Genomic DNA, 22886 nt, shown 5'->3' with positions numbered 1-22886 from the left:
TGCCGGTCCTGAGTACATACACACTGCATAGAGATCTATGGACACTGCCGGTCCTGAGTACATACACACTGCATAGAGATCTATGGACACTGCCGGTCCTGAGTACGTACACACTGCATAGAGATCTATGGACACTGCCGCTCCTGAGCGCGTACACACTGCAGGATTGGAGCGATTGTTCCATCGTTTACTGAGATTTTTAGTCCGGTTTAAAAATCAAATGAAACGATACGATGAGCTTTGGAATGATAATCGTTCATCGGTGCTGTGTACACAGTAATGTGATATTGGGCCAAATGGTCATTTATCGTGCGATTGGCCCAATAATCAGTTGAAAACCCTGTAGTGTGTACCCAGCCTTACAAGGTCATTTACTAAATATTAATTTGCCGGCTTCTTGGTACTAAGCCTATAAAGGCTGATGTGCAAGATTTCCAATATACAGAGAAGGTCAGAAGCCCGAGGAGGGGGGGGAAGCACAATGGTGACAGTATAAGAACAGGGAGGGGAGGTTGGTGGAAAATGAACCAAGCAGGAGACAACCTCGGCCATAACATGAACAATTAAGATTTATTGAGGTCCAGGGCTAATTACACCCCGACCTGCCCAAAGTATGAAACAAACCCAGTCTATCAGATAATAATGCTGGAATGAAAGAGCCATTATCCTAACTAAGTTGCTTTATATAAAATAACTACTGATAACATCCACTAATACGTATCAGACCCAAATATACTTCAGGTTTATTACAATGTATAATGACTCACCGAGCCTGCAGCTTCTTCAGTCCTATGTTGTGTTTCTCCTGCTCCCACGCCAGCTCCTTCACCACGGTGCGGACCCTCTCCGACGTCTGACGCTCCAACTCTTCCCGGATCCTGTGATCCATCTCAAACTCCTGGAACAAGAAGATTATTCCAATAACCCTACATGACATTATATGTGTCTCTCCCTGTCTGTGTGTCATCGTAAGACTGGACGGGACTTCTGCCATCCGCTCCCATATGAATGATATAATATCAGTGTGTACATACAGACTGACAGACAGAATCGGCCATGTCCATTGGTCCAACAACCATGACTACTGAGTTCAGATTGCACTGATATTATATATAATGGTAGAAGTAGAGATCCTCATAAGAAGAGGCCAGAACTGTCCTCAGATTGGGTCAGATCTCAGACTGGCTCTAGGGTACGTACCACTCGGCCCAGCTGCATGTGAGTGGGCAGCTCCGTATTCTTCTTCAAGATAAGCCGGAACTCGTTTCTCAACAGCGCCAGCTCCTGCCTCTTGCTGGCCTTCTTCTCCTCGGCTCGTCTCAGGAGCAGGTCGTGCTGCCGCTTCTGCTTGGCGATCTCTATGCTGAAGAGAAGCAGATAGTTCATCACCCTGGTACATCAGATCCATTCCCCCTGGTTACTAATAGTCATGTAATACTAGAGAGTGTCCTACCCCAGACCACAAGGACTACATCAGGTGGATGTGCTACAACATTCACATCTATCACTTACGCGGCAACATTTGGGCTCCAGCTTTGTTAGGAAACATTCATTTGCACATTGTAACACCAATCCCTAATCCCAACCCCAGCCCTTACTTCCTAACTGCAGTCCACAGCCCTCGACACAATCCCTAACCCCACTCCTCAATACAAGTCATCACTCCCCGACCCCTATTCCTGTACCCAATCACAGATCTCAGTCCTCCGTACTCCAATACATAAATGGAAAGTGGTCTGGATAACAGGCCATATACTGACATACTCAGCAAACACTAAGGGCCCGATTCATGTACAGACGCAACCTGCACGATAATAAGAGCACAATATATACGTCTTTATTTGAGTCTGGGTGTAAGTGCGCTCTGCCTGCACAGTAATGGCCGTATTTAGACAGACTGAGCAGAGCGCAGGATACACACAATATAAGGTCTCATCGGAACATACACAAAGAATTCTGCTATAAAATAAATGAACAACTCTACACAGTATAATCATTAATAAAAAATAAATGTTTATAACTTTTCTTCCACATTAAATACATAAAGCAAGATGAGTCCTGTACATACAATGCGTGTTATGGTCTACCTTCCTTGCATACACATGTTCTGTGGCACACATACGTGTAGTCATCACTATCAGTCGGCACTTACACCGGCCCTGTAGCTGGAGCAAATGATACGGTTAAAAATCACGGAGAATCCCAACACTTGAATTGGCTGCGTCTGCGTTGGCACAGCCTGGGCACATACTTAATGTACGTGGTCTATGTTAGTCACCCCCATCCCTCCCCCGTTCAAGTATTAGGCAGTCGTGTGTGTTCAGACGTGGATCGTATGCAATTGCGTTCACTGCCGTGAGGTCCAGTACAAAGCCTATGCAGAGTTATTTCACACAAATCAGAGCCTCTCTAGAGCTGGTCTAATTAGTATTACCAATGCTTTACATTGTAACTGTTATTTCCTAATATTAATAAAGTCCAGTTTTATAGTCAGTTCTCTGTCACTCCGCAATGTGCCACAGCCAGTAGTGGAATATAACACAGTACAATAGATTTACCTGTAAGCGTTGGGATCCTCAATATCCTCCGCAGGTTTCTCTCTCTCCAGACTAATCTGTAGTACAGATAATGTGTGTTACGGTATCGCAGCCTCTGTATAGGAACTAGTGTTACAGGACTCAGGGGAGGGGACAATCCACATAGGGTGGGGGTAGGTAGCTGGACACCTACCCTGGGGGACGGCACTTTTGCTTTCTTGAAGCTCAGGTTCCGCTCAATGTCCTCCATGGAGAGGATGCTGAAGGTGAATATATTGCCATCGGCTCCGCAAGTCACCAGGAACTGGTTGTCGTAGCTGGAGCTGACGGCTTGGATGGTGCCGTACTGGTTATCATGGATCCCAAGGGACCAGTAATTGCTCATGGTGGTCAGTGAAGGATCATTGGGCTGGAGGGGATAGACCCGAACGGCCCCGTCCTGCATTCCACAGAACAGTAGCTGCTTGTTGGAGCTACGGAGGGAAAGGAAGACCCACATCAATCATAAACCATTAGTAGAAGACCACTGTCATTAATATGATAGGAAAGCAGCAATACCCCATACTTAGGATGGGAGAGCGACTATACCCCCTACTCAGGACGGGACAGCGTCAATACCCCCCACTCAGGAGGGGACAACAACAATACCCCCCCACTCAGTACGGGACAACGACAATACCCCCCACTCAGGAGAGGACAGTGACAATACCCCCCACTCAGGAGAGGACAGGGACAATACCCCCACTCAGGAGAGGACAGCGACAATACCCCCCCCTCAGGACAGGACAGCGACAATACCCCCCACTCAGGAGAGGACAGCGACAATACCCCCCCCTCAGGACAGGACAGCGACAATACCCCCCACTCAGGAGAGGACAGCGACAATACCCCCCACTCAGGAGAGGACAGCGACAATACCCCCCACTCAGGAGAGGACAGCGACAATACCCCCCCTCAGGACAGGACAGCGACAATACCCCCCACTCAGGAGAGGACAGCGACAATACCCCCCACTCAGGAAGGGACAGCGACAATACCCCCCCTCAGGACAGGACAGCGACAATACCCCCCCTCAGGACAGGACAGCGACAATACCCCCCACTCAGGAAGGGACAGCGACAATACCCCCCCACTCAGGAAGGGACAGCGACAATACCCCCCACTCAGGACGGGACAGCGACAATACCCCCCACTCAGGAGAGGACAACAACAATACCCCCCACTCAGGAGAGGACAGCGACAATACCCCCCACTCAGGAGAGGACAGCGACAATACCCCCCACTCAGGAGAGGACAGCGACAATACCCCCCACTCAGGAGAGGACAGTGACAATACCCCCCACTCAGGAGAGGACAGCGACAATACCCCTTACTCAGGATGGGGCAGAGATAATTACCCCGAAACACTGTGGCAGTGAGAATCCTCATTGTTGAGCTTATATTATTCTGTCCATTGTACAGTATATTGAACTAGTCAGTGCGCCCACCAGTCACCACATACTGTATATTATACAATCGTTTCTGGCGGTTTCTATCGCACATTTTTCTCCCATAACACTTCTCTGTACGGACCTCACTCGTCTCTCCCCCTTTCTCCAGATGTAATACGATAACGTTCTACAATCCACAGTGTTTAGATGGTGTCGGCTACAACCGGCTCAGTATGTTACACAGCTGCACAACAGAATTGTTTCCCGGACACCCCGAACCGATCTCTACCTGAAGTGCATCCGGTGGATTGGGTTGGTGCTCGTGTTTTCCATGGGCAGAGCCCTCAATGGTTCATCCCTCCTCATAGAAGGATCTCCAGGTTCGCTGTCTGTAAACTCACAGAGGTAGAGGAACCCCGAGTCGTACCCATCCTACGGGGGAAAGGAGAGAACGGTAAAACAAGCTATGTGTAGAAAACTTGTTTCTAGTCCCGGACTAATGTGAGACGCACCAAGGACAGCCAGAACTTCCCGGGAGTGGAGTGGAAGCCGCAGAGGACAGGACTGGGTTCTTTAGGAATATAAAGCTCTGGCAGTTTGTCCTCTTCTTCATCCAGGATGGGCTCCAAGTCTTCCTCTGTCAGCTCCACTCCTCGCTCCTTCTGTTGCTGTATCCAGGCTTCTCGCTCCTTCTGCTTCTGCTCCCGCTTCTTCTGTATGCAGGCGAGCCGCTCCTCTCTCTGTAATACACACACAATACGTTACCTTCTTGGTGGGAGTGTTTAGTACTCGTCCTGATGAACAAGTGGACAAAAATGACATTTCAACTACAGTTTCATGGCCGGCTCCTTTAGTCATGGATGGACTATTCTCCAGGCTGTGCACCAGAACTGAAGAGAAGAGCTGGTGCTAACACTGACCTACGGAGGTATCTGCTGAGTTCTACTATCTAACTGTCCACAGATGGTTCATCGTTAATTCTTAGTGTAGTTGGCCCCAATGTGACTGTATGGAATCTTCCGTAATGACTCCAACCTGTGGGTAGGAAGACACTCTGCCCAACATCTGAGGGAGCTGCCCCAAAATAATGAAGATCTGGGAAGACGCACCTCCTCTCATCGTAGCAGTTACAGGAGTACAACTCCCAACCTCTCCCTCCTATTCTCTGTTACCAAGATCTATACGCCCAAAAGCTTATTTGAGTTCAGCTTAATGTCCTATAGCTTCCAGCAAAGCATCTCTCTCACTAACTGTCAGGCGTACTTATCCTGTGGGATACATAACTAGTTTTAGGCAGAGGACCTCTTTAATGTGCGTCTGTTGGAATCCCCTTAGTTGTGTGGATCTTATACATACAGGGAAGATGAGGCTCTAGCTGCGTTTACCTCAATCTTTGACTTGATGCTGCTGAATCGGAAGTATCGGAGGGGAAGATTAGAGATTTCATAGGTGGAAACAGGATCCGCTCGCTCAGCGGCAGGATATGGGATCTGGACGGCGAATCCGTTCTCACACAGAGCCAGCAGCATGTTCTCCTCCTGCATAGATGGGACAGGAGAACATAACAGCATATTGTGTACAGCTACCGTTCTGTATTACATAGTGTTACATACAACGTTACAGTGTACTGACACACACCCGGTATATCTACACACCCAACACATCTACACATGAAGCAGCGATGAGAATGTCTCTATAGGACTATACCAGGGGATACAAGCAGCCGACACAAACTATGGATATTGTGTAGAGTTAGGAGTGATCCGGCTAGAACGTGCAATTTCGCACCGGGACAAACCACGTTGCACTACAGGGGGGGGGGGGGGCACATTTTAAGTGTGCAGACAGATTTAGAGTTGGGAGGGTGCATGTCCTAGCTCAACTCTAAGTGCAAAAAACAGAGCTGCCCAATATTTCCATGTATGTAAAGAAAAATTGCATTTGCCCCCCTTACATCATAACATGGTTTGTCCAGGCGCAGGTTTACCCCCTTTAGAACCTTATTCGGCAGTGAGAGCAGACCGGTGATTAACCCGGATAAATCTAGAACGCTATGACTCACGTGTGAGGGCGGGGACCAGTGCAGTTCCCTGACCGCTCCTGGCAAACGCACAAAACCAATGGGCTTATACGTGTCCCCAACAGCGAAGAAGAAGACGGTCTTGTCCGTGCTCTGTGGGGGATACAAAGGGATGAATCCGAGTCACATCCTGATAAGATCATTCAGATTAGAGGAAAATGCAGATTAAGCGATACCATATAAACGTATATATTTTATGTACATCTACAATTCTGAAGTATAAAGTGTAAAAATATAAATAGTTCAAGTAGACATTGTTCTCACGCCAGTGGCGAGGATCTCTCCGTTGCGCTCATACGCCAGCGCGGTGACAGGGGCGCTGTGCGGTTTGAATGCTTGCTTCAGGCTTATTCCGGCGTCCTGTGGGCCGCTGCGTCCAGCCACGAGTCTCATCCCGAGGGCGTTATAAACCTCAAGGATACGCACAACTCCGTCCTCGAACCCCACAGCAAACAGACCGCCTTTAGGATTGACCTGTGGAAAACAAGACATTGGTTATAACAGAGACAGAGAATATTAACTGGAACCCTGTTCTCTGAAACAGAATAACCCACTTGTAACCTGGAGGAATTGGGAGAACCGTTACTATACACAGTAATATGGTGGTAGCACGTGGAAGGTGTAGTAACGCAACAAGAGGGCACAGCAAGACTATTCTCCTACAGGTTATATATAGACAGTATATCAGCCAGGCCATCGCTTCTATAGAGGACTGCAGAACATTGCTCTGTTCCAGCTACCTCTACAGGGTTCTGCAGAAGAGTCCCAAACAGGATACAATCTGACTCACAGTCCTTGATCATCTATAGATATCTCTAGGAAATGTCCTACACCACAGCAGCCCGTATAAGATTTACAAGTACCCTGATCATAATTGTTTATTTAAGAAGCCTCACAGACCTCCGCAGCCAGAGAAATACCCATGAAATCACACTTTGTATTTTTCACCAGAAACACAAATGAGATTGGTTAGTTGAACAAGTTTCAGTAGCGCCCTCTTCCCCCCCCCCCCCCCCCCCATGAGGTCAGCATGAACCCAGGACCTCACCATGCGAGGAGCCCATATCAGGGATGTTCCTCCTTGTTTGAACTTCATCTCCACTAGAGGGACCTTCCCGGCAAAGTCATAGATCCTCACCGATCCTGGAAGGAAAACGGCAGGACTGTCACTTACATCCACAACTCGGAATTTCCATCGATGGTCCACATATTATAGAACAACCAAAAGCCCAATCACCTGACATAATTAACAGACCATTAATTGTTATTTTCTAAAATACAAACTCACTGGTATTAAATAAAATTCTGTGACCTTTAGGTAATAAGAACAGTGGGCAGCCGCTAGTAATCTACACGACCTCTCAACTTACGGTCTAGAGATGTCGTGGCCATCAGATAAGTTGACGGAGACGCATCCATAGCTCTGATCCCTCCTGAGTGATAGGAGAACAGGCACTCGGGGTCCTGCGTCTACAGAGATAAGGAAACGTTTATTGTACATCATGCGGATACTTCATCAGATATTAATGTCCCCCTCCCAGGTCCTTCCCCACTGACATCCCAAAAAGTAATCTATTAAGTAGATCTATTTATCATCTGTATGCTGTTAGGTATGTGTACTTCAATAGACCAGCTCCCCAAACAGAAGTAGAGACACGAATACATAGTAATGTTACAAAATGACTCCGGTCCATCAAGTCCAACATTTGAACATTTGATGTGGGCAGCACGGTGACTCAGTGGTTAGCACTTCTGCCTCACAGCACTGTGGTCATGAGTTTGATTCCCGACCATGGCCTTATCTGTGTGGAGTTTGTATGTTCTCCCTGTGTTTGCGTGGGTTTCCTCTGGGTGCTCCGGTTTCCTCCCACACTCCAAAAACATACTGGTAGGTTAATTGGCTGCTATCAAAATTCACCCTAGTTTCTCCCCCTCTCTGTCTGTCTGTGTCTGTGTGTGTGTGTGTGTGTCTATATTAGGGAATTTAGACTGTAAGCTCCAATGGGGCAGGGACTGATGTGAATGAGTTCTCTGTGCAGCACTGCGGGATTAGTGGCGCTATATAAACAAATTATGAAAATGATGATGATGATGATATACTCATATAAACCCCCTCTGAACCTCTGCATTTTGATTATAGCTACAGATAAACATTACTTTTAAGAAAGGCTAAGATCCATATTTACAGTCTATAGTGAAGTTACCATTACCACCTCCTGTAGTAAGGATTCCTACCCTTACAGTAAAGAACCCTTTCTATAATCGATGGCCCTATTGTATTGCCCTTGACTGTATTTATACATATTAATTCCAAGACTTCTTTTCTTCACAGTAAACAAACTTTGTTTTTATGACCTTTCTCCATAACCTTTACTTATGAGAGTGCCAACCTCTGATTCCTCTCTAGCTCTTGTACGTCTTTCTAAGAGCCGGGTGCCTAAAATTGTCCCCCATATTCAAGGTCTGGTCTAACTACAAACTTATAAAATATGTGGATTTATTCCCCTTTTATGCATCCCAGGATTTTATTTGACGTTGTAGCTGCTGCCTGACACTGTGCAGCTTTCTGTCTTTTTCCATCTCAGTTTTTCCCAATTGTATTTCAGTAATTAGCATAGTTATCAGAGTCTAGGTGCATAACCCTACATTTATCTATACATCTATACAGAATAAATAAAAGTGTATTTAATAACAGTTGGAATTGCTTAAGCAATTAAGTCACGGTTCTATCGGGCCTTTACACTAATCAGGGCTCTTCTGAAGACCCAATTACTAACATTGCATTTAAGCTCTACATTTACGCTGAACATCAAGAAACAATCAGAAATTAGCTTTGATCTGTCTAGCTGATAGCTAATTTTGCAGCAAGATGCAATGTTATTAAATGACCCATAAAATGCTTTCCCCCTTCATTTTTACAGTGGTCTATAGGGAACCGAGAGTAAAACTTACTATATTGGAGAAGGACAGATCCAGCTTCCAGATTCCTCCATTGGCGTCCTGCAAATCCCAAAGAAACAGGTATAGATTTGTATATCTGAATTTTAACATAGACTCTGATAAAAGAGGGACTGTTATTTATAGGCATAAAGCGATTTTAATTTCCTTAAATTTGATCACAAGGAACCCATCATACCTGAGCAAACCATACAGGGGAGTCACTATCCCCAGTCTTAACCATATAGTGAAGATTGACATTCTTTCCAACCAGAAGCTCGTTCATCGGCTCCATCTCCAGAAGACCTGTGTCATCAATGGTATCAGCAGTGTCCACTGTCTCGAAATCCCAGACCTGATGGAGGGAAACGCATGGTGGACAGTCAGAAATACGTTATTTACATTATTCCCATCAAAGTCTACTCCATATTTCATACTCACCTTAACAAACCCGTCTGCACCAATGGTGATAAGCTCGCCTTCATCCAGGACAAACTGGTTAATAGGAGCATTATGGCAAGGTCTGTTTCCTCTTCTACAAATCTCCACCTTGATGAGGCCACCTTCCCAGAGCAGCATGTTTCCCCATTCAGACCCAGATATCACCTGTAGGAACGTGTTGGGTAAGAGTGATGTCTGAGGTGGTGCCCATGGAGGTGCCCAATAACCGCTCATTTGATATATGTACACCTTCTACATTCTCAGAGTTACACCACTTGTCTTACAGTCCAGGTTTCCACTATGTTTAATATATGTAATGTGATTGAACTTTGTTTTTTATTAAACATTATGTCACCTACCGATATATATGGCTACCTGTTTCTCGCCTATCTCTCCTAAGGCCTATTCTTAATTCTCCAACTGGGATTGTTTCACTCTAACAATGATATTTCTCCTGCTCACAGTCTTCTCAATCACTCTGGTGGCTTTCCATAATCCACCGCATTATTTCACACTCACCTTCAAAACCCCAACACTGAACAGCACCCCTTACACATTGTCTCTTATCCCCTGTATATCCCCGTGTTCTATTTACAAAATAAATCATGTCCATTAACTGCTCTTAATGCCATCTCTTTGCAACTACATCACAATCTGTCCATAGGTGGTAGCACTTTAGTGTGTTGTGAGGATGATCTCGTTCTAACAGAGATTGTCTGATGCGGGGAATATACACAGAAAAGTAAATAGTAATAAGTATTCCTGTGTTTAACGAATTAGAGCTTCTTTGAGGACTAATAGCAAATCACTGCCCATTGTAAGAAGCCCTGTATAACATAATAACTTAGAAATAAGTATCCTGCAACTGAATCACACACACTTGTCAAATAAGTTCCTAAACATATAACTCACTTACGTCATGGGAGGAAATTACTGAATCCATATACAATAAACATATTCAAAACCATTTACTCTTATATCTCCTTATACTACCTTCCCGTCCGGCAGTTCAACGTATCCTTGTATGTCAGTCAGCGCAGTCTTCCCAAATCTCCCAAGTTCTCCCTGAAGCTTCAAGCCAGTGAATGTGCGCGCCATTTTCCAAAATCTAGACAGTGACAATGCAGACACCAGTCAGTATTATGTTTATTCTGAGACGTGTAAGTGATCTTCTTAATTTACTTTCCTATCAGTGAGGAGTTCAACTCTGACAAGAAAATACTAAAGTTCTGGGATATGGTCCTGAACGTTTCATACTCTGCACCGATCAGAACTGAAAGTAGCTACTGCTGGGAACTCTGATGTGAAGGAAAGGAGCAGAATAAATCAATGTGAAATCTATGTGATATACAAAGATGTGTTACAGGTGCTGTCTGTACAAATAACGGAGCGTGGAGCAAGGACCACCGGATTCCACCACTCACTTGATGTGACCTGTCCCGCAGGTGGTCAGCTGCTCCTCGTTCTCTGGTGAGAAGGTGACTTGGTACACGTCCTGGGAGAACGCCTTGGACCGTAACATGATCTTCTCCCTCTTCCAGTCCCAGATGGTCAGCATGTAATCTGGGCTGCTGCCGACGCTGGCCAGAAGTGTCCCGGACATATTAAAGTCTACAAAGCTGTAGGCTTCCTCTGTGCCTCCTACGACGGAAAGAGAAGAACGTTGATGACCACAGACCAGGATTATAGGTGACAACCGATAACGGAGATAAAGGAAATAAACATAAGTCTGATCTCACCTCTCAGTATTCGAAAAGGTTTTAGAGATGGGAATTCATAAAGGATAATGTTCGGTTTGTGACCTTTTTCAGCTACTGCAAAATATTTCCTGCTGGGATGGACCTAAAAGAAAAGATATTCATGTTTCTAGATGAGAGACTGAGCAATGCTCAGATAACGGATGTTCAGATAGGTAACAAAGTAGCAAGAAATCCAAACAGCTAGTGGTAACAGAAGACATTTGGGGAAGTCCTGCGAGATGAATATTATTAATACTGTGTGGTCTTAATAACAAAACTGAAATAGCAAAATAAAAAGTATCTCCAGCCACAGAACAATACAACCTGGCATGTAAAATAAAGCAGGAGATGAAGACATCCAATGACAATATAGGGGGTAAGAGTTGTGGCAACAGATCAGATACCGCTCTGAGATAAGATTTTCCTTAAGACAATGACAACTATTAGGGGGTAAATACGCTAAAACAGCCATAGGAAGCCATCCCACATCTGCTGTAAATTTGGGAAAATCACATGTTCAAATGATGGGAAAATAAGTATTGTGAGCTAAAGATTATTGGTTAAAAAGGGGATCTCCTAAGAATACTCAGACACACGGGAGCCCCACTTATTGGGATTAATCTTTGGATAGATATATGGTCACAGTGGTTAATGTCACAGTTCTCTGGTATTAAAGGGTCTCATGGAGCAGAAAAAGACTCACGGTCACTCCTCCTACACCCCGGCCGCTGCTAGTCCTCAGATATCGCTGTTCCTGAGTCCTCAGTGTTAGGATGACACTCATTGTACCGGCGACATACAGCAAGGTCTGGTCATCCAATAAGTGGAGATTTGCCCTTTTGGTGCAGTCATAACCAAACGAATGTCTATAAATACATTTAAGGAAACAATCTTGTCTGCCGATGTCGTCCTGGAATATTAGTTTTCAGTGGTTCTATTTGTATACAATATAATAATGAAATGAGGAGTCATATACACAGGGGAAAATAGTGTCTGGACAGTTATTAATAAAGTCCCATTTACCGTATAAAATATAATTAAAATGCAATACAAAATACAAATGCAATTTAAATTAAATTCAAGTAAACACAAATATCTCTAATTTCCCCTTTAGAAATCAAGCGGGAATCTTCTTTTCTGCCACAGTCTAAATAGAAATATCAATTAAGTAAAGTAAAGAGATGGCCACAACTTCATATAATATAGTAGGTTTCCTAATGATCAGCTGGAGGGGTCAATCAGCCAATCAGAAGCAGCTGGCCGTCAGGATCATCAGTACGCGGCACCAGACCTCCAGAGTAGAAGACATTCACCTCCTGACAGTGTCCTTACTGTACTCCACCTCGCCTCCCCTCTCCTCCCTCGCTCGGCCTCTACAGTTGTAAGGAACAGTCAGTGTAAAACCCGACTAAATCTACATACGGACGTGTGAGTACCCATCTGTGGTGAGCAGCGCAATACAGAGATGCGGGTTTTATGGGGGAAAAAAAACAAAAAAACAGACATACGTCCCAGTTTTGTTGGATCATCACAGCTGTGAGACTGACTCTCCTATACCAGGGACAAGTTACCTATCTATGTACCATGCAGAAGGTCACAGTTGTTCTTCTGCAGATCATCGCCTGCACCTTGGGGATGTGGGCCTTGTTTAACGTCCTGAATATTAGTCGGTCTCAGAGGCTCGCTCCATAAACTAAACATTAATCTAAAACATTACTACCCCGATAACCTGATCTGGGGTAAGTTCCTCGATGTCTGCAACGTTCAGCGCAGGCGGATCTCTCTCCCGCATTCAGAGTGTTGCGGATGGACTGCACTTTGCCTGTATTAGAGGGGCAGGAGAGAATCTGTGGACCTCCACTGACATCAGAGACCCCCCTGTCCCTGCTGGAGCTGGGCACATATTAATGCAGGGAGGAACGAGGACAGCATCGCTGGAGCGCACTAGGGAGCTGCTAGATTGTGTGGAATGCCAAAGACCAGGTAAGTACCATGTCTGGGTAAGACCCCACGGGCCCCAGGCAATATACTGGTTGGAGGCACCTCTCCCCCCTCCTTCTGTCACACACACACACACATACACACACATAAAAACAGGTTAAGTTAATCCAGGTCCTTAAAGTCCACTGTGCCCAAGGCAAGAGCCTAGGTTACCTAATGGGTGACATGACTCTGGGTAAGTAGAATCTGGTTAAATGTTTAACTTACAGAACTCCACCCAAAGTTGATGATTCAGCTTTTGGTGGTGTTTCCTTTAAGGGAATTCTGTTATCTTGACTCAACTGTGATACAGAGTCGCTCTACAACAATGGTCTATGTCTGGGTGATGTAATAACTGTGCAGACCCGGAACAAACATAAACCCACAGCAACCAATCATATATTTGCTTTGAGACTTGTAACACAGAATTGATTGGCTGCCTTCAGTTACAAAGTGTGAGCTGTTTCTCCTGGAATTTATCACATGATACAGCAGATCCATCTATGTGCTCATATCCTCATTATTCAGTACAGTAAATAGTCCAACAAGACAGTTCTCCTGCACTGCTAAGTCTAACATCTCACTTACAGGAAGCATACAACAGATGTCCCTAAACTATGGTCTCCTGTACAAGAAAGCACTATTCTCCTACGAGAAGAATGGTGTCGGAGATGTTCAAACTACACCAAGTCCTACTGTACAACAGATATTCAGTATTCTCTTGCAGGATGAAGGATACAGGAGTTGAAGGACTGTTCCAGGGATCCCAGAGTCTGGGGAGATGTAAGGCTGGGAGCAGATTCTTTCATAATCATAGAAAAAGTCATCTGGTATCGTATCCTCTGTCTGTTCTATTTCCTCCTCTTCATCTGCTGCTAGTTGAGGGTCTTCTGCTAGTTGAGGGTCTTCTGCTAGTTGAGGGTTTTCTGCTAGTTGAGGGTTTTCTGCTAGTTGAGGGTCTTCTGCTAGTTTAGGATCTTTTGCTAGTTTAGGATCTTCTGCTAGTTTAGGATCTTCTGCTACTTCAGGATCTTCTGCTACTTCAGGATCTTCTGCTACTTTAGGGTCTTCTGCTACTTTAGGATCTTCTGCTAGTTGAGGATCTTCTGCTACTTGAGGATCTTCTGTTACATTAGGATCTACTGCTAGTTTGGGATCTTCTCCTTGTCTAACATCTTCTGCTACTTGGGGGTCATCTGCTGGTTGAGATTCTGCTAGTTGAGGATCTTCTGCTAGATTAGTATCTTCTGTTAATTTAGGATCTTCTGTTACCTTTTGATCTTCTCCTTGTCTAGGGTCTTCTGCTAGTTGAGGGCCTTCTGCTGATTGAGGGTCTTCTCCAGAGGATGATTCTATTTTAATAAAAACAAAGCAATATAAAATCATACAAATGTTATAATAGACTAATTGTAACTAAGTTATAATAAACACTAGCTCTGCCCTCACCATCGATGTTTGATTCTTGGGCAGATTATATAACTATAAAACAACACATCTGCCATTATATTTCAGTGGTCAACATCTTGCAGTGACCGCCTCGCTGTAAACTGTGACATACTAAGTGGGATATTGGATAACCCAGTTGTTACATCATAACACCATTAATATAGAATTACTTCAAACATCGTCTGGACACGGAGCCATGGGAGACAGGAGGAGGGTGAAATGTTCACGTTCTAGCCCATAAGTGACACTCCTTGCAGGTGACATGATCAGGAAGATTCTGTAATAATCATAATTCTATCTCACCTTTTCTCCTTCTACCCAATGTGTAAATGTAAACACACATAATCACAGTTCGTTTTCTCCAAACGTTCTGCAGAACCGTGTCTCACAGTAGGAAGTTGTTCCAGTTGTGCACTATGGCAATATCTGGGCAACGTTTTGAACCTGTGTGTGTGACAAGGCAGCAGCTGCACATACGTAGGACGTAATACTATATAATACTAATACTATCTGCCGTTTGTCTCCTGCTTGACTCACCCGTCAGATAAGGACAGTGCTCACGAATCTTGGAGAAGAATGTTGCCAGTGAAAATTGTTATTGTATCAGCAAAGACAACTAAAATGAGTTTATTTTCTAATTGTTTTCCCCTCTGTGTCGTCAGCAGGACCCTTATCTTCACCCTGTGTCTTCTGCCCTCCCCCTCTTGCCCCATCTAGTGGAAGACTCTCCGCCACTGTATCCATATATTCTTCCACCACACTGCCCTCTACTGGCAGGAGAACTAAAGAAAGCCTCTGAGCATGGATCAATAACCTCTATATCCTATACATGTAGTGTCTGCTTTCTTCTATATATTAAGAAGATTTAGTTGAGGGCAGCATGTACGGCCAATGTAGAATAGACTACAAAGAAACAGCGCCTCAAGTGGCTGAACTGTGAAGGAAAATTGCAGAACATTCGCTTGGTCATTCAAAGCAATAACTAAACCATTTCATATATGGGAATAACCTTGTTATACTCAGGAAGAAGAGCATATCAATATATATATATATATATATATATATATATATATATATATATATATATAATGCTTTAGTACAATGTCCTGTTAATAAAGCATCTTTACACGTGGAAAGGCTTCTTTCCTGACTGAAATGAGGACACGTTAGTTGCCAACAAAGACAAAGTAAAGTACTGAAGAAACAGCGAGCGTTTGTTGAAATTAGGGTGCAGTACACTCTCCCTGCCTGTAGGGTGTGTAAAGAGACAGTTACAGGCTCATCTCTTACACTGGAAGATGCAGTAAGGTTACTTATTTCACTTGTGATCTTAGCTGCCGGGGCATGTTGGGACTTGTAGTTCCACAACAGCTGGGCTATCACACGTAGCCTAGCTCTGCTACTGGGATTTATAGATAAAGGTTGGTAATAAATAAAAATATATCTCAAAATTGTCTCTATGGATTCCCCGAGAAATTTTGAAACAGAAAGTATCTCTCTTCATGCTAATTTGCCTGTAGATTTGTTCCAAACGTAATAGCTGCAAAAAATAGGGGACTTTAATGGGTCACTCAATTACACTTGACCTACGCTGATAGCCATCACCACAAATATAATTAAAATCAATAATATACAATATAATACATTTGTTTCCTATAAAATTAATTTCTGTTCCATAATAAATATTTTTATACAATATGTGTTAATGTCACTTTCCATGTAATACCAGGAGTGAGCATGATCACAGGTAAACGGAGGAATATTAAACCCACCAGATTGCTCCAGTCTTTCCTCTTTCTCTCCCCCATCGCCCACATTAGGGTCACCCTCCAAATCGGATGTGTTCTGAGGCTCGGTAACCTCCTGTCTCTCATCTCCTTCTTCACCTGCACATTGATTATTTGGAGTTTTTAAGAAAGATATACATAAAACACAACTGACAAACTCCACCGTGTGCTGACACTCATAGTAACACTATGTACATCGCAGTAAACGGCATTTAGGATACAGACAGATATTTATGGAAGAAGTGGAAGATGGTTTTTGCATAAACCCAAAAAGGGAAAAACTAAGAAAGATTGGAAGAGGATTAATGTCCAAAAGAGACTAATTACGTTCACTATGTGCTAAATACATGATATAAATAGTTCCACGTCGTTCTAATGCTCTGTCATTTTTCTGATCCATACGTTTTTAATAGCTCAATTATTTACACAAAACTCTACTTTCAAAAATGCCCACTGTACATACCATCTAGAGGGGCTTCATGTCGGCTACCCCTGGTGCCTCTGACAACGTCTTTATTAGGCTCCTCGGGTATATCTGTTCCACCGTCCTCACCGGGTAACTCACCTTCTGAGACTGGCAAAGTATCGAATTTGTGTCCCTCAGGGGCCGGCTCTTTGTCTGTATCCGATGCACTTTCTCCCCCTCCAGTAATTGGACTGATGGTGTCGGGTCTATTTCCTTCTTGTTTTCCTGCCATGTTAATGTTTTCATCCACAGCGCTCTGTCCCAGTCCATCTAGTGCAGGATCAGCTGCAGCAATTTATAGATGAGATTAGCTCATTACAGCATGAACACTAAACCATAAACCATCACATCCGCAGATGTTGGACAGTGGCACAATATCCACACTCCATGCCGTCCCTCCCACATATTATTCGCGTAGCAACAGAGCATTGGGCACAACAGCAATAGGCCCCTGAGTCCCAAATGGGCCCCAGGCTGTGACTGCAACATGCTTGGGTCCCAATAGAGCTCTGGCTGCTCTTTCCTCACACGTCTATTCTCCATTTGTAAGGGGCAACAGTAATATGTCCTGGCACACAGATCTACACATTACACTTGTCTGAGATCCACCACATGTCCCCTATGATCATACAGAGGTTCCAGCGTCTGCTGCTGCTCTCAGAGTACACCGGAACGTCACATGACCTGGTACAACATGTGATGGCTTCCAAGATGAATATGGATGACTTATGTTAAGAGTCACGTCCTGGGATATGTTATTGCTGATCGCAGTACAAATGTATTTGTTTTTCTTGAATGATAATGAATATTAAAGCTGCCTTACTACCTAGGGAACATGTTAAATGTAAAGGAAAAGCAGCGTAATGTCAGAATTGTCAGAGAACAAACATCTCGGGCTGCATAATACAGTATTACTCCCATTATGGGCTCATTCACTGACCTGCGTGATCTGGTGACTGCTGTGCGCTCCCATCTCCTGTACCAGAGTCTGTCTGATCCGTGGGGGCTTCTGAGTTATCTGCAACTAACAGAAAATCTGACTCATGACTGTAAGTGCGAACTGGACACAGGATGTATCATTACATAGCTATAACCTTATTTCCACACACAATCTACACAGCACAACTGCTCTGCAAGTCACTGCTTGTGGGACCATAGCTCTCATTAGTTCATAAAATAAATGGAAGCATGACTAGTAATATATATATATATATATATATATATATATATATATATAGTGTATGTGTATAATGTGTATGTACTGTGTATATATATATATATATATATATATATATATATATATATATATATATATATATAGTGTATGTGTATAATGTGTATGTAGTATATATATATATATATATATATATATATATATATATAGTGTATGTGTATAATGTGTATGTACTGTGTATATATATATATATATATATGTATATATATATATATATATATATATATATATATATATATATATATATATATATATATAGTGTATGTGTATAATGTGTATGTAGTATATATATATATATATATAGTGTAATTGCTCCGGTTTCCTCCCACACTCCAAAAACATACTGGTAGGTTAATTGGCTGCAATCAAAAAAAAAAAAATTGACCCTAGTCTCTCCCTCTCTGTCTGTCTGTGTGTGAGTGTGTGTCTATAGTAGGGAATTTAGACTGTAAGCTCCAATGGGGCAGGGACTGATGTGAATGAGTTCTCTGTACAGCGCTGCGGAATTAGTGGCGCTATATAAATAAATGATGATGATGATGATATATATATATATATAGTGTATGTGTATAATGTGTATGTAGTGTGTATATATATATATATATATGTCAGTAAGTAGATATTCGCAGGATCACAATACACAGTGCAGTCTCTCTACCTCTCCCCGCAGCCTCCTCCTTGGCCGCCATCTTTGTTGATACCGTTGCTAAGATACGAGGGACCCGGCATCATGGAATCACCATGGCAGCAGCATCACGTGCCCAGGAGGCGGAGATTCACTTATGTTGATGACGGAAGTATAAAGCCCGCCCCAGGCTTCCATACCATTAATCGGATGGGGGGCGGGGTGGAAAGTGTGAGAGGAGTGGTCCCGGTGAGCTCAGTACACAGTGGTGATGATGACATACCGGACAGCACCGGTAACATGACTTGTGCCGCCTTTTACTGCGATACCACCATCTGTCGGCAGGTGGCGCTGTTCTGATGTCCGTGGTATTGTAGTTACAATGGGCGGGCACCAGGTGGCGCTGTTCCGACGTCAGTAGTGTTGCAGTTACAGCGGGAGCACCAGGTGGCGCGGTTCCGATGTCAGTGGTATTGCAGTTACAGCGGGAGCACCAGGTGGCGCTGTTCTGATGTCCGTGGTATTGTAGTTACAATGGGCGGGCACCAGGTGGCGCTGTTCCGACGTCAGTAGTGTTGCAGTTACAGCGGGAGCACCAGGTGGCGCTGTTCCGATGTCAGTGGTATTGCAGTTACAGCGGGAGCACCAGGTGGCGCTGTTCCGTTGTCAGTGGTATTGCAGTTACAGCGGGAGCACTAGGTGGCGCTGTTCCGATGTCAGTGGTATTGCAGTTACAGCGGGAGCACCAGGTGGCGCTGTTCCGATGTCAGTGGTATTCGGGAGCACTAGGTGGCGCTGTTCGATGTCAGTGGTATTGCAGTTACAGCGAGAGCACCACCAGGTGGCACTGTTCCGATGTCAGTGGTATTGCAGTTACAGCGGGCGGGCACCAGGTGGCGCAGTGGGAACGCCCCGTGTTACTGAGTCACAGTTGCTGAGCTCCTGCATCATACAACACGTGAGTGCATGTTACATACATGTTATATAATACTATATAGCGCATTATAACACGGCCGCAGCTGCTCCTCCTCGAGATAAACCGAGAGCCTGGGCTGTCAGCAGCATTAGTGTGTATCTAGTATGTTATATGTTGTTCAGGGTCATCAGTTGTATGTAGCATGTTCTGTGTTCTCTGGGTGATTATGGGACCTAGGTCATACCTGTTTCAGGTGTTTGTGTTGTTATTTAGGGGGATGAGATATGTTGGGGAGGGGGCTGGCTGCAGAGGTCAGCTGTAACTTTTGGGGAGGGGATTGGATGGGGGTTCTGTGACATTGGACAGATATGATACATGTATGTGGGTACAGGTCATCTACGTATGTATGAAGGTCATGCTATCTGTCTTACTGTGACCTGGTTACAAGGACACTTGTGGAGCTCCAAAGTTATGGAAAGGTCACACGTGTGTCCTCTATGTGGTTCAGGGGGGGCACAGTAGGTACCTGGGAGGGGGGCACAGTATGTACCTGGCAGGGGGGGGCACAGTATGTACCTGGCAGGGGGGGGCACAGTATGTACCTGGGAGGGGGGGGCACAGTAGGTACCTGGGAGGGGGGGGCACAGTAGGTACCTGGCAGGGGGGGGCACAGTAGGTACCTGGCAGGGGGGGGCACAGTATGTACCTGGGAGGGGGGGGCACAGTAGGTACCTGGGAGGGGGGGGGCACAGTAGGTACCTGGGAGGGGCGGCACAGTAGGTACCTGGGAGGGGCGGCACAGTAGGTACCTGGGAGGGGGGCACAGTAGGTACCTGGGAGGGGTGGCACAGTACGTCACTGGGCATCGCTGCTTCTGTTGGGATATTTAGTAGTTATTTTTCTCTGTGGATAATGTTTCATGTATCCTACAGTGTTGTATTATTGTTGTAATGTAAATAACTTTGTATCATATGGGAATCGGAGAGAATACTAAACTGGTATGTGAGTGGGGGGCATTAGGGCGAGGGTGCCCGCTGGGTGGTGGGCACAGCTGTAGTGTGTGCGTGTGAAGGAAATATAACTTCCTCATATATCTCTGTTACAGGCGGCCGGTCTGTGGATCTATGTTTAGCCCTGAGAACACTGAGCCTGGGTCACGTTACTGAACCTGCCTTTCATGTGCAGTGCTACACGTATAGGGAAACCGTATTATTTACATGTTGTATGAGCCTCTTACACACATCTGGTGTAAACTTCAGTCGTTGTATCAGTCACAGTATTATATATTACAATGTTAGACCCACAGGGAGATCTTGTGTGTGTTCTGTGTTTCGGAATTGATTGTGACGTTTCTTGCAGTTGAGCCTCCTCTCGCGCGCAGGGGCAGCGACACGATCCCACTATGTCTAGTTTGGCGGCTGCGAGTTGCGAATCCACGACGGTGAGCGCAGAAAACCAAGAGAAGAAACCATTAAAGGCGTGTTGTGCGTGTCCGGAGACGAAGAAGGTGCGTGATGCCTGGTGAGTGACCGTGGCCCTCGGCCCCGTGTGCCGGGCTGACTACAATCTCTCTCCCGGTTACATCATATCAGACATCTCTGGATCAGCCGACGGGTTGTTGTAACTTGTCCTGAAAGTGAAACTAAATATGTTCTATACGTAGAGACGGCCATTATCAGGGTGTTTCATGTACAACACAACGGCTTTATGTTCCTGAGCTCTGTCCTGTAATAATGGTCCGAATGTGGTTATTCTGCTTACACTCTAATTCCGCAGGTTTCTGTAACTCACCGTTAATGGCTGTTATTGATTTATTAATGTTGGCAGCTTACGTCCAAAGTGTATTTTGATTTTGTTTATTCTCCTCATATCCTTTTCTATGACTGCAATAATATAATATAATACTAGTTCAAACCTGAAGATGACACGCATATCAGAATATTATTTGCCTGCGGTCCGATGTGTTTTCTGTCGGGGGAGGTGGGGTCACTCCTGCCGCCGGCGTGTTGTTGTATAACACACTGACTATGTGATAAGAGACTGGCAGGAAGCCGGAGAGTGTCCCACCGTCTCCTGTGGTCCAGGGTGCTCTCCGAGGTCCTAACGAGGCTCCACCGATGAGTGAGGCAGCCGCCTCCTCTGACCACAGCAGCTGTCTGGGGACCCCAGTATCATAACATTCTGTGTTTATGGACATCCACAGAAACTAATATCATAGCATGAGATCTGCTTTAACATGAGCATAGATTGTATGATGCTGGGGCTTAGTGTAATATACAGTACGTGGCCTCTGGGAGTCTGTGCTGTGTATTCTATAGGAACTGGATACATAGATCTGTCCTTATGGACCCTGGAGTGTTAGATTCTGATTCCCGGCCTCCATCATGCAGAGATCTGTTCCCGAGAGGTGTGTAATATATAGGATAATGCTGTACTGTACATTATATGTCTGTGACCGTGTAACGGCGGGAGGGCACAGTAATCCGAGGTGACTGCCAATATCAGAATAGTGTACAGCAATGGCCCCGTGATTCTTCATTACATATGCGCAGGAAACACTGAAATCGGATCTATTTTTCCAGATATTCCTTACAGGAGTTTATACTCTATTATCACTTGTGTACAATAATCTGTGTATCTTTGTGTTGTGTTCTCTGTCCAGCATCATTGAGAAGGGCGAGGAGAATTGCCAGGACCTCATCGAGGCTCACAAGGAATGTATGCGGTCCCTGGGGTTTAAGGTGTGATGGCGGCCGGGAGACGGAGTGTGTTGTAAGTATCCTCAGACATTCATTATAATGATAAATGTGGGCATTATATCACTTTAGTGACCTCTCTAACGTACATTCAGCTATAGCAGCTTTTCTAGACTACATATAAGATGATATAATCTAAAGATAATTATATATAAATACTGAGACTGCTTCGTACTATTGTTCCATGGTGCTGTGTCACATGCAGTCCAGCAGGGGGCAGTAGATTGATTACTAGACAGACAACAGAAAATAATGATAATTTATCTATATAGGGCTGTAGAGGATGTGATCAGAGGTCGCTGCCTAATACTTTGCCTTCATCTCTTGCAGGGTCTTGTGTGCTGTTTGGGACATTTTAACTTATATCTTCTAATGAAATAACCACAGTAGATGCTGAATGGAGATGTGGATTACAAGTTTGTCTGGTCTTCTAAAATTACCTAATGCTACAAAGTTTATTTTTGAATTCTATTAAAGAGCAGAAAATTAAATAAAATTAAAAGTTTTCTATT

General features: G+C 44.5%; 2 protein-coding genes across 3 annotated transcripts in view; one reads left to right on the top strand and one right to left on the bottom strand.

Moving 5' to 3' along the window:
• Nucleotides 1-18866, bottom strand: part of CFAP44 (cilia and flagella associated protein 44) — a 31699-nt gene extending 12833 nt beyond the window's left edge. The window contains exons 1-23 of one of the 2 annotated variants that reach the window (XM_075197431.1): nt 18736-18866; nt 17784-17867; nt 16841-17128; nt 16363-16476; nt 13884-14496; nt 11868-12030; nt 11165-11267; nt 10850-11066; nt 10419-10533; nt 9426-9590; nt 9184-9339; nt 9000-9047; nt 7418-7517; nt 7096-7190; nt 6312-6521; nt 6030-6140; nt 5353-5505; nt 4480-4707; nt 4257-4399; nt 2731-3010; nt 2559-2614; nt 1201-1363; nt 768-898 (exon numbers count right to left, since the gene is read on the bottom strand). In XM_075197431.1, the coding sequence (XP_075053532.1) occupies nt 768-898; nt 1201-1363; nt 2559-2614; nt 2731-3010; nt 4257-4399; nt 4480-4707; nt 5353-5505; nt 6030-6140; nt 6312-6521; nt 7096-7190; nt 7418-7517; nt 9000-9047; nt 9184-9339; nt 9426-9590; nt 10419-10533; nt 10850-11066; nt 11165-11267; nt 11868-12030; nt 13884-14496; nt 16363-16476; nt 16841-17128; nt 17784-17867; nt 18736-18766 (3767 nt within the window). In that variant the 5' untranslated portion in view covers nt 18767-18866. The remainder of the gene's footprint in view (nt 1-767; nt 899-1200; nt 1364-2558; nt 2615-2730; nt 3011-4256; nt 4400-4479; nt 4708-5352; nt 5506-6029; nt 6141-6311; nt 6522-7095; nt 7191-7417; nt 7518-8999; nt 9048-9183; nt 9340-9425; nt 9591-10418; nt 10534-10849; nt 11067-11164; nt 11268-11867; nt 12031-13883; nt 14497-16362; nt 16477-16840; nt 17129-17783; nt 17868-18735) is intronic. The other variant, XM_075197432.1, reaches the window with a different exon arrangement.
• A 662-nt stretch (nt 18867-19528) lies between these two features.
• COX17 (cytochrome c oxidase copper chaperone COX17) lies at nt 19529-22882 on the top strand. The gene is made up of 4 exons (XM_075197853.1): nt 19529-19660; nt 20978-21139; nt 22281-22390; nt 22705-22882. Exons 2-3 carry the CDS (start codon nt 21021-21023, stop codon nt 22363-22365), a joined length of 204 nt encoding a protein of 67 aa, XP_075053954.1. The 5' UTR covers nt 19529-19660; nt 20978-21020; the 3' UTR covers nt 22366-22390; nt 22705-22882.
• Nucleotides 22883-22886: the final 4 nt, after the last annotated feature.

Source organism: Mixophyes fleayi, chromosome 2 (genome assembly GCF_038048845.1).
Source record: "Mixophyes fleayi isolate aMixFle1 chromosome 2, aMixFle1.hap1, whole genome shotgun sequence".
Lineage (NCBI taxonomy): Eukaryota > Metazoa > Chordata > Amphibia > Anura > Limnodynastidae > Mixophyes > Mixophyes fleayi.
This window is presented reverse-complemented; position numbering and strand designations above follow the sequence as displayed.